This window comes from Motacilla alba, chromosome 2 (genome assembly GCF_015832195.1).
Source record: "Motacilla alba alba isolate MOTALB_02 chromosome 2, Motacilla_alba_V1.0_pri, whole genome shotgun sequence".
Lineage (NCBI taxonomy): Eukaryota > Metazoa > Chordata > Aves > Passeriformes > Motacillidae > Motacilla > Motacilla alba.
Window position 1 is genome coordinate 36,651,352 of NC_052017.1, and position 11,720 is coordinate 36,663,071.

Here is an 11,720-nt window from a genome sequence, read left to right on the forward strand (position 1 = left end):
GGATTAGGGACATCTACTAACCACAGAAAACTCAGAGCTCTAAGTATAAGAACAGAACAAAAAAAGCTTTAATGTTTTAAAGAATTAAAAATAAACGCTACATAAATTCATCCTTACAGTGAGATATTCTTAGTTCCAGCAGCTCAGTTGCTTTTGGAGCTAAAATACAGACCCTGCCTGAGATAAAGGCAATTTCCATTCCAAATCCTAGCTTTGCCAGTTCATGTTAAATGGCAAATCAGTCTGAAGGGACACTGCACACAGAACATATTTGAATCCAACACTGTTAATCTATTTTTCTTCTGTGCAGATCTCAAAACAATGAGTGAGCGACTCAAGAACAGGTACTACGTGTCTAAGAAATTATTCATGGCAGACTTGCAGCGAGTCTTTACAAACTGCAGAGAGTACAACCCCCCCGAGAGTGAATACTACAAATGTGCCAATATACTGGAGAAATTCTTCTACACAAAAATTAAAGAAGCTGGATTAATTGACAAGTGACACTGTCTTTTTTACAACCAAATAGTGTGCCTATGTTATGGACAGGGAAAGCCGTTCTATATCTGAGTTGTGGGACTTTAAAGAAACTTCTGTTTAATACTTAGCACTTTTAAAAACCCTTTTAGTTTTGCAAACATGTATTATACTGAAGTTACAAAAATTATTTTATTAAAATGCTTTATAATGTATTTAACTACGGAATATTTCTTTTGTGTGCCGATTACCTTATGTTCCTAATAAGTTTATCAGCTACAGCCTCAGAAACCCCATAAACATGGGGGAAGTTGCACATGTTTGGGAAGATGAAGAAAATTCCCAGACAACAGATGTTATAGCTTACCTAATGTTATAGCTTACCTAATGCAGTACCTATTTGATAAAGTTTTATTATTTTTTCCAGTAAAAAAGAAAATTGTAAGGGAAAACAACAGGTGTGGGGGGGTTCTGAAACACTTGTTTCTTTGTAGAATCTTTTTATAAGATATTATTTTTTAAAAGAAACACTCAGCTGGTTGAGAAGCTGTGAGAGAAGAGCAGTCAGTTCTGAAGAAGGACTGCCTGTCATCTTTAATAGATGCAAGTTTTTCTATTCATTTTCAGTTTTGATAAATATTTTACCTGCAAATTGTAATCTCATAACCACTCTTTAAAAAAAAAAAAAAAAAAAGAAAAAAGAAAAAAAATCTGGCTAGATGCGCAATGTCATGGTGACTTGGCTTATGCAGGACATAAGTACCCAAAATAACTTTAGAGACTACTTTGCATCTACTAGACAATTTTAATTGGCTTAGTAGAGTTAAGGTTTTATGCACTTCATGATCCACCCTACTTACTACTCCTCACTGCTAAATTCTTTAGGTTGTTCAGCAGAAATAAGACTATTGTACACAAAGGAAGACAACATAGGACAGCTTCAAGCTTAGATACTTGGCTCTGTGGTAAACTGGATTTTCTACCAAGCTTTATTGTAAATGCATATTAACTGTGATTATTTAGACCCAGGAACATATTAACATTATACAACTCTTAGTATATCTTCAAAAGGAACACACACTCATATATACATACAATATATATACATTTTGCTGCTTACACTACATTTAAGAGGTACACCTAAATCCTTAATGGAGATCAGTACAGGCCAAAAAGCTGTCCCTTGACATTTTCTAATTTGAGTTTGTAAATGATAACTGCTTTTGTGAAAAACAGATTAAACTTTCATTCTTGGTGTTTTATATTTACAGATGTAACACTGGTAAAATTCAAGTTATGAGACAGAGAAAACCAATCCTGTGCTGTGTCAAAGAATCTATTCCTGCAAAATGCCTGTGCAATGTTAGATCACAGATCAATTCAGCAAGGAGATGTCAGAAACTATCCAGAAGTAGTAAATGTGGTACCCAAGGTATTCAAAATGTTAATGCTGGACTTGCCATCGTGTTTTGTATGAATTTAGTCTGACCTACATTGGGATCTATAATGAAGGTACAGTGAGTACTTTTTCTTTAATAGCCAGAACAGGATACTATAAACCTGTTTTGTAGATTGGGCCTACAGATGCACCTGTTAAGCTTGGTAACCTGTGAATTTTTGTTATTTTCAGAGTAGATTTTCTTATCGTCTTTCAATCAGATTGTCTCTTCTATATTGAAACGTGTTTTCTAATTTAAGAATATTTTCTTAGATACTGTGCAATAAAGTTATGGTAGGATATGTGGTTTTGCAAATGCTTTAACAGCTGATGAACTTTACATTTGTCAAATTAATATATTGTACTGGTACAGAATAGTTTTAAATTATATATGTACAAAACCCTACTTATTTTGTTGTCTTTTTTGGTGTCTTTTTTTCATTACTTGATATTTCATCACTTCAATTTTTCAAGCTTGCTCAATCCAGTAAGAAAAAAACTACCCAGACCCACCACACCTGCCTTGGGTCGCTCTACAATGACCCTGCTCTTTTTCTCTCCCTGCTAAAACAGCTGTTGCAGATTTGTTTCGTGAAAGAGCACCTGAGGCTCACAGAATACCCTCAAGGATCATTAAGTGCAGCTCTAATGTGAATGGCTGATACAGGGATAGGACCCACAACCTTGGCATTATAACCAATATAGTTCAACCACTCTGCATAAGTTCCCCTAGTCCTAGAATTCTAGACTGAGATGGTGAGGCCCTGTGGCTAGAATTTTAGGATACAAAAGTTAAAGCTAAGTTTCCATTCAAACATCCAAAGGCTGTGTTGTGAACTACTTTCAAATGCTCAGTAGCTGCAGCTAGTCTTATTATTGAGAGACATGGAAGAAGTTACAAATAAAATAGCAATTAATAGTTTTATTACTGAAAGGGGGAGATCTTACACCTATTGTAGTAGGAGAGGCAGTCTTACAAAACAAAGGAAGAGCATGTAGCTTTTGTGTTTTCCCATTAGGTGTTTAGAATGAAGCTTTCATTTGGATATTCACAAACCTATTAATACTTCAGTGTGTCTCAAGCAAAGTGAAAGCAGTTTGAGTGGTGGACAGTGGATACCGCTGTTTTCTCATGTGCAGCCTCGTGTGGCACCAAATAGCACAAGCTCAGATGTAGCACCTCTTCCTCTGGGAAAGGCACTGGGCAAAGCAGGGACAAAATTATTATAAACTGTTATGAATGTCCCACAACAGTTGGAATCAAAGAGCTGGGAGCCTTCTTCACCAAGCTTTACAAGAAATTTGCTTTGTTTCTGTTTGCTTGATGCTAACTTGCACTCGCTGCAGGACCAACTAAGCCTGAATTGCTGCTTTTGAGAGCTGCAGCTACAGAATCAAATTGCAGCTGCTGAGTTGCTTCTAAACAGTGCTTATGCCACCACATAAGATGGGGACAGAGTACACAGGCCTGTACTGCCCATTGCTGGCATTAGTGCCCTTGGAGCAGCTATGGAAACTGCCAAAAGAACACCAATTCACTCAGAGCCATTTCAAAATACTAAGATGTTTATTATAAGATTTGACATGAAACTACAGCCATCACATAAGATCTGTACAAACATAGTTATTAAAAATACTTGCTGCTGAAAACATTGTAAGTGCCTAAAGTTCACCCATACAATGACATTCACCATCTTATCCATCAGAGATTTCTCATATACTCCCAAATCCATTCAAAAGGAGCTTGAATAGAATCACTTTAGTTATAAAAGCAATCAATCCGTATCAGTAAAATTAGTCACTAGAATAAATCCAGGCCCCCTTAATCTGATCTCCTCAATACTAGACACACAACTATTTACATATTTACATAACATATTGTGCAACAAAATATTTCATGCAGGAAATCACTTTCTTCATGGCAGAGGCATGGTTTTGCTGAGAATCTCAAAGACAACTAACCAATTTCTCATTGGATATTTTCATAGAATCTTTCTTACGAGAACGTCGTTTAGCGTCTTTTTTTCAGCTTGAAAATTGGAGAACACAGGAATTTTGTATCTGTAAAGGGATCTCCTCTTCTGAGTTTCCTGTTTGAAAAAAAAAGGCAAAACTGAGTTCTGTTCCCTATATCACTTAAAACAATAACTTTTAGCTAGTAAGCTCCATTTCACACGAACTAGGCTGCATTATTAACTCTAGAATTTGAGTTCTCTGAGCTCTTTTTTTTAAAGTCTTGTTTTCAAGATCTAAACAAGCTTTTCAAATCCTCTGTTGGATGGAATATCATGAACTTGATGTCAAACTAAAAAGTCAAGACACCTACCCTACAATGCTTGGTTCTTTGTAGTTCACAGTAACAGAACAGCTTCTCCGTGTGCGTTTTGGAGACTGAGGTCCTTCACATTCAGGGACAATTTCTGCATCCCCAGTGCTGGGGAGCACTGCAGCTGTATTGGTAACATCACAGAGACGCCCACGAGATGGCTCAGAAGGCTGCTCTGTGAAGAAATTAGGCACAGTTTAGTTCATTCAGGTAAGCAAGCTTTAAAGGAAATCTAACTGTTCTTAAAACATTACTCTTTTAGTTGCTATAAAAAAAACCCTCCGAAAATAAAAAAGCCTAAATCTCCTAAACAATGTTATCTTTCAAGAAAACAAAACCAATTACAGAGCACTTTCTCTACTTACTAATAGATTTATCACTTGATTTGTTTTCAGTCTCTTCTTCATGACAGAGCTTCTGCTCACGCTGTGCCAAACGTCTTTTAGACCTTGGCCTAGGATGGATTGGTGACATAGGGCTCTCATCCACTGAACTTCGCCTTTTCTTTGATTTACTCTTGTAAGGCTCATAGAGGCTGTCATCTGAGTCACCTGCAGTACTGCTTGACTCAATGGTATTGGTTTCAGCTGAGTCTTCTTCGTCCTCCACTTCAGTATCGCTGCCGTTCACCTTGTTTTGTCGAAAAGGTGTAAGATGGACACTCTCTTCCAAACGAAAGTCATAAGCATCACTGATTCCACCCAAGAAATTCTGCTTTTCTTTAGAAGCCTCTTTACCCAGTTTTCCTGGTCTTTGTTGGAAAGTAAGTGGCCACTCCAGTTTTCCTTTCTGGTGCTTTTCTTTCCTTCGTTGAGGGTTTTTTCTGCTTTTACACTCTGGTTGTTTAAGATCAGAATTACATTTTAATTTGAACTGTGCAGTTTCAGAAGTTTTCTGCCTCAACACCAGCTCTGAGTCGACCTTGCTTTCATTCAAGTGAGGAACAGCCGCATTTATATTTTCTGTAGCACACTTCTCTAGACTTTCCTCAAGCCTAATTTCATCCTGTTCAGAAAGTTCTTTTACTGAATCAGGTACTTCTAAATGGTCCAAGACACCAGTACAAATTATATCAGGGTTCCTCATAGTCGAAAAGTGACGTCTGGTGGATACACTTTTTGGTAACACGCTACCAAATCCAAACTTTATACTTGAAGAAACATTTTCCAGCTCTGGCTCTGTGTTGTTCAGATGAAAATCAGATGGCTGTCCTAGTAATTGAAGGGAAAATGTCATATTAAAGGCAAACAGAAAAACCATGTGCAAAAATTTTGAACCTGTCAAAAATTCAGACTATTCTTTGGGTTTTCTCCACAGATTTTTATAAACTAGGATTTGGCAATTGAGATAAACTCTGCTTATAGCTTCCCTGCAGAAGGCAGTTAGGTAATTATCACTAGTATTTTCCTCTAAACTGTTCCTTTTGGAAATGTTATTTACAGATCATTTATTTTCCTGAGTATTTTGCTTTGTTAACAAAGTTTTTATTGATTTCATAAATACTAATGACTGTATAAAGGCAATTTTACTTGGTTGAACTGTTTGATAGATAATGAAATTGGATTGCAGCTATAGAGAAGATAAAGCAGTTTCAAATTCCTCCCCATTGTGCTCGACATCTTCATTCAAACATTTTACCTGTGGACAGCATTAGTATTTCCCCTTTATGAAAAGAAGCAGAAAGTTACTTAGCAGTTCCTTCAAAAGCAGCAATTTTTAAACTTGTATTCACACATTGTTTTCCTATTAAAAAGTAGAGCAATGTCTGATACTTTGATTTTAGTTACCTTCGCTTGGAATTATTTTGGTAAAGGAAATGTCACTGTCAGATTCCACACAGATCTTTGACAAAGAATTTCTGTCACCACCAGCTTCCATCCCACTTGGAAGTACAGGACCATCTTCAAGAACAGACTTTAGAGGTCCTCTAGAAAAAATACCAAAGGTAGTATTTACTGAACAGCAATAGAGTTTAACACAAGAACAGTTTGCATTAAACTGGGTTGCTTCTCTTTTTCCAGTCAGAAAAGTAAACTTCCTGTAACAGATTTTCCAAACATGGACAGGCATTAACCAATGATACTTACATTGAATGTGTTGGTTCTGTGACACTGCAACTGTTTCCAGCACCTGAAGAAAGCACTCTTTGATTCTGTCAACAAAATAAATCTTACTGTGATTAAATGGCAGAAACAAGCTTGCACCGTCTACTAATTTTAGATAACAGCCAAGTTACCCCAGGAAGCACCAAAGAGGCCCTTGACTCTCTTTCTGTCTAGCTAACACCAAGTGCTGTGGGTGTTAGCCAGCCACCTTCTCAGCCTCTGCACATCAGCACATTCATCCCCAGCTCAATCCTACAGCAAGCAGACAGGGAAGGAACTGTGCATAAAACCCCAGAAAATTAGGGTGCTCCAATCACCAGCTAGCAGAGCCTCAGTCCCACTTATAACTTACTGACACACCCCCACAGTGTGCATCCCTGGGACACTGTGAACTGTGGGACTAGTCCTTCCTCTGAACTAGGGCTCAGATCTAAAAATCTATGTGCAGTTATGGTGGAAGAAGTGAAGGCAATCAGTAACAAAAGTCCTGCTTCTCAAGAGGAAAAGGCACTTACTACGTCTATGGAACACAACTCCTTTGCTGGGCCAAGGAGAGTGACTGAGTCCAGTAAATTCTGAGAGACTTTGGAAATTATCTCATTCAAGGCTGACAGTCGGTTCTAATGGACGAAGGAAAGACAGTAACACTGTTACTATCATACTCTAGCATCAATTACAAACTTATCAGCACTATGAGATAACTAAAATCTGAAGAAACCTCTGTCAGGTGCCTTCACATGCGATAAGCTCCCTACAAAATTCACAAAAAATAGAATTTAATTTTTGTTAATTTATGTTTACTATTTCTTATTTTAAGTAAATGAGAAAGAGTAATGAGAAACACAAATTCATTACCATGTGTCAAGGTATCCAAACCAGCACACCAAGTTAGGTGAAAAAAAAAACAACACTGAACATACTGAGTTGATGCTTTATGAAACATTTAAGATCGTAAAGATGTCTATCAATGGATTGGTACAGATTCTCATGTTAAGCTTCACCAGCTCATATAGTTATTATTAAAAATACCTCCACATGCCCTTGTTCTTGCTGGAACCTGTGATTTCTTTGCAAGTCAATCATCTGAGCCTTCAAAATGTGATAATCTTTCCTTAGCTGAAGAATGGTAGCTTCAGCATCCCTCAGTTTGAGCTTGTGTTCTTGCAAGGACAGAGCCAGATCTCTGTTGTTTGCTTGAATGATCTTCATTTTGTTGGAGGTGTTCGCTGCAACACAACAGTGAGCGTTTCAAATGGGATTGAAGAGAAAACAAATAAATTGTAAGTCCTAAGATATTTAAACATCTTACTTGCTCTTTTGGCCTTTACAGTGGAGAACTGGGAAGTTTTACCCAACCGTAACCATTTCTGAGTTCTTTTCTCTCTCATACGTTGTTTTATATCACTCAGACTGTCTTTGAAGGACTTCCTCGAGGATTCTGCCATCTTCTACCTTTAAAAGTAGAAAGCGTGAGGAACCCACGAAGCTGGGGTTGCACCACATGCCCCCAACGCCAAAAGAAAAGGCACAGGGACAGAAGAGTAAAGCTCGGGGCAGTTATAAACGGAGGTACACACACAGCAAAGGCCCACTACCAGGGAAAGACACAGCTTTGGCCATTCTCACCGCTGTCCCGACCGCGCTGTGGCTGAACTGCAAAACGCTCGGTGCCCGCGGCAGGGCCGGGCAGGGCTTTAAACACCGGGGCCGGAGCCAAGAGCTCGCCTGGGGTCTCCCGAGGCGCCGGCAGCCGGCCCCCGGCTCCTCTAACCGCAGGCACAGCGACCCAGCACCCCGCACGGGCCGGCCGTACCTCCTCGGAAGGGCGAGCGCACAGCCGGGCCCCTCCCAGAGCGGCTGCGGCCGCCCGAGCCCCTGGCGGAGGCGGAAGGTCCCGCACGGATCCGGGCGCAGCAGCGGCCTGGATTTTCCCTCTTCCCGCAGCTCGGTGCTCCCCGTCTGCGCACGTCCAGCTCCTCGTCTCCCCGCGGCCCGGCTGTGCCCCGCTCGGCGCTCGGCCCCCGGGAAGCGCAGGAGCGGCCGCTCAGCACCGCCCGCGCCCGCCGCCGCCACGCGCCGTTCAAACGCCGCCGCCGCCGCCTCCCATTGGTGCGCCCCGAGCCTCGCGTCACAGCGCGAGCGCCGCGCGCACCCGCGCCTGGCCCCGCCCACCCTCTCGCAGCGCCTCAGTAACCGCGGGGCGGTGGCGGGGAGGAAAGGCTGCGGGTTAAACCTCCGGGCCGGGAGATTAAACTCATTATTAACTCCTTAATTTGAAGTGCTTTATTGCTTGTGGCTGCTTCTTGCAGCAGTAGCAGGATGAGCCTCTCACGCTCTGTGAAAGTTACCCGCGGCCAGGCCGTGTAGGACAAGCGCGAGAGGAAAGCCAGCGTCTTTACAAACGATTTGATGGGTGAGGGTGTGGGTGTTGAAGTCTCTGAAATGGATCTCGGTGTCTGTAACTTCGGGCGGCAGGTTTGTTGCAGAGCCCAGGCAGCTTGGCCTATGAAATAGACAAGGGGCTGCACAACCTGAGTTTCTGAACTTTGGGGTAAAATAGTAGGTTCGATGGGGGGGAATATGTGGCAGGCGGCTTGGGAAGGCTGTACCTTCCTAATGCCTCAGCAATGGGGAAAGGAAGAGGGCGACGTGCGGCCGGGAGTTCAGGATAAAAGCAGGCTGCGCTCCCCCTAAAACTTCAGGAGTTCCCCCTAAAACACTGCATTTATGTGTCCCAGTGTGTGGTTGTGATATTTTATGAAAATCCCTTTGCTAGGATTTTCTTCTGAGAAGCTGAGAGGGCCTCAGCTTCAAGTGTAAACAATTTGTTATCTGCTACTGTAGAATGCAGCAGGTGCTTTCTCAATTAGTCAATGTGAGATGTTTCTACTTAGTAGCCAATCGAGAAAGCAGCAGCTCTCGGACTCTCTAGGAGTCACAGAACTTTGTTATTCATTCCTTTCTATTCCTATCTCGCCTTCTGATAATTCTTTTCTCTCTATTCTTTGTAGTATAGTTATAGTGTGGTCTTTTTAATGTAATATATATCATAATACAATAAACCAGCCTTCTGAAATAGAGTCAAAATCTCTCCTTTGCTTCACCAAGTCCTAACTGCCCAGAAAACCCACAGTAATACCAGTGGACTCTCTCTATTAGAATAAAATTGCAGGACTCTTTTGTCTCTTTTTTGGACATAAACCTCTCTGGCATTTGTGGATTTTCCTGACAAGTGGGGGAGCTTGCATCTTCTGTGTATTTGTACACATCTTTACCGTAGCGTGCTGAACCTTGATTAACCGCTGAAATGGAAGGAAAAAAAATCAGCTGAATGATGTCTTATTGACAGCATAAATGGTATTCTCCATTCTGTTAAATCAGCATTTCGTAGCTGCTACACTTTCTTTTTTTTTTTTTTTTTTTTTGTCTTACAGCTATTCCTGATTTCCTGGTTTTATTCATTACAGCTTGGATATGTTGGTGGCAATCTGATTTCAAACTTGGAAAATTCTCATGGATCATGACAGAAACCATAATGTGCATGCTTTTCCGCTTGTCCTTTCCCACTCCTTGCAAACTCATGTAATTTTCCCAGTTCAGCCTTGAAGGCCTCGTCTATGTAGTTTTACAGTAGTATAAATGAATATTTAAACTTACTCTCCTGCTTCATCGATACATACTGTTAAAGTTGGTGTTGCATTTCTGTTAGCAAAGAAGTTGTCCTCCAAACCCAGCCCTGGAGGCAGTGTGATAATTCCCTTTGGAAACATGAGATCATGTAAAAAACCCATAATTTCTTTAGGATTCAGCATGAAAAATATGAGCAATTTACACACATTATAGACCCACTTACTAGTAACAGGAAAAACCACGGCAGCCCACAATCTTAGTTTCTCACTACATGTTTTTTCCTTTTTCTCATCTTCTTGATGAACCTAAGTGACATCTACCCACCCATCCTTCCAGTCCCAAAAAACTCCCAAAACAAAATAAAACCAAACCTCACAGACCTGGGGGGAAGAAGAAAATAAATGTTTTTAAAAACCCAGCCAAGCAACCAAAAAAACCCAAAACCACCTCAGTTTCCCTCCCCCTTTCTCCCTCCCCTGCCAAACCAGAAGAAAAGCAGAGGCATACTGGGCGTTAATAACCACATGGTCTGTAGAAATGCTGTTTTTCTGCTATTGTCTGATTAGCTTCACCTCCCCTTCCCTCAGGCCTCACTGTTTTAAAGGCCATAATTGGGCACACTCCTCCACTCAGCTGCAGCAAACAGTGTCACCTGGAGCCTTGCAAATCTCTCTGTCTCTGAAGATAGATGAAACTGTCTGGTTGAACTTGGCTTCTGGGGGCTTAGAGGGTTGTTTTTCAACCTTTTTTTTTTTTTTTTTTTTTTTTTTTTTTTTTTCCCAGCCAGGCACTGCTATTCTAACCCAAAGCAATACATTTCCCTACAAACTTTGTCTTGCTTAAAGGCAGCTGGTGTTTTGCATTTGGCCAAATAGCTGATAGTTCCCAGCAATGCTGGTAAGGTCTTTTATTCATTAGTCACTTATTAGCTTGACAGAAATACACTGATTGTGATTAAATGAACCCTGTTTTGATTAAAAAATAATGCTTTCCTCATTATTATCTAAGTGCTACTCTTTATTAATTTTTTTTTGTCCTGAGTATACTTATATACCTTTTTTTTTCATTCTATTGTTTCCATCAATTTTGTTACAGCTCTTTCAGAAACGCTTTGGAATCTTTCTGCAGATTCTCTTTTATTTTCTGTATTTGAATTTTTATATCCTAATAATCACATTTTCACTGTTACTGAGGTGTGCTCTTTTGTGCATTGGTCTCATCTCTAGACAGTTTTGTTTCTATTAGATTATTTGCAGGCTACACCCTCTGTATCATTTTACTGATTTATAGCGGAGGATTCCAAGTAGTGAATTTTTCTAGCTCAACTGAATCTTTGCTGTAAGCAATTTCACGTTTTCCCCTATAAAGATTGATGCTGTCATTGCTGCCAGAGTTGCTGTGGATTATTAGTTTATTTCTAGCGGGTGTACTCATGTGGCAAAACAGCTGCTGCTGTGACTGGAATTGCAGTATGGAGAGATTTGCTCTCATCTTAGATTTATTGTCTTGAATTACAAGGCAAGAGTTGCTTCATATAATGACAGCAAATTACAGGAATCAGAGCTGTGATTCTGGGAGCATTCTGGATACTTCTTACCAGAGTTGTCTGGGTGTGATGTTACATGGTGATGTCCAATACATTCTGTTAGGGCTCAAAGTTAGAAAGCTGTTTTTCCCAACTAAGCAAACAATCAGATATTAAATATCCTGTGCAAATTTAAATAAGTTACTTCTATTGCTACCA

At 40.3% G+C, this 11,720-nt stretch overlaps 2 protein-coding genes across 4 annotated transcripts in view; one reads left to right on the plus strand and one right to left on the minus strand.

Annotated features, from left to right (window-relative positions):
* Positions 1–2,321, plus strand: part of KAT2B (lysine acetyltransferase 2B) — a 40,580-nt gene extending 38,259 nt beyond the window's left edge. For 2 of the 3 annotated variants that reach the window (XM_038163320.1, XM_038163311.1), the window contains one exon: positions 311–2,321. In XM_038163320.1, coding sequence (XP_038019248.1) covers positions 311–325 — 15 coding nt within the window. In that variant the 3' untranslated portion in view covers positions 326–2,321. The remainder of the gene's footprint in view (positions 1–310) is intronic. The other variant, XM_038163312.1, reaches the window with a different exon arrangement.
* Positions 1,110–8,300, minus strand: SGO1 (shugoshin 1). Its single transcript, XM_038163331.1, is given in 10 exon segments — positions 1,110–3,940; positions 3,942–4,005; positions 4,242–4,416; positions 4,607–5,452; positions 6,029–6,168; positions 6,329–6,393; positions 6,862–6,966; positions 7,376–7,572; positions 7,656–7,798; positions 8,160–8,300. Coding segments are annotated over 9 exon segments (1,806 nt in total). The 5' UTR covers positions 7,792–7,798; positions 8,160–8,300; the 3' UTR covers positions 1,110–3,862.
* Positions 8,301–11,720: the final 3,420 nt, after the last annotated feature.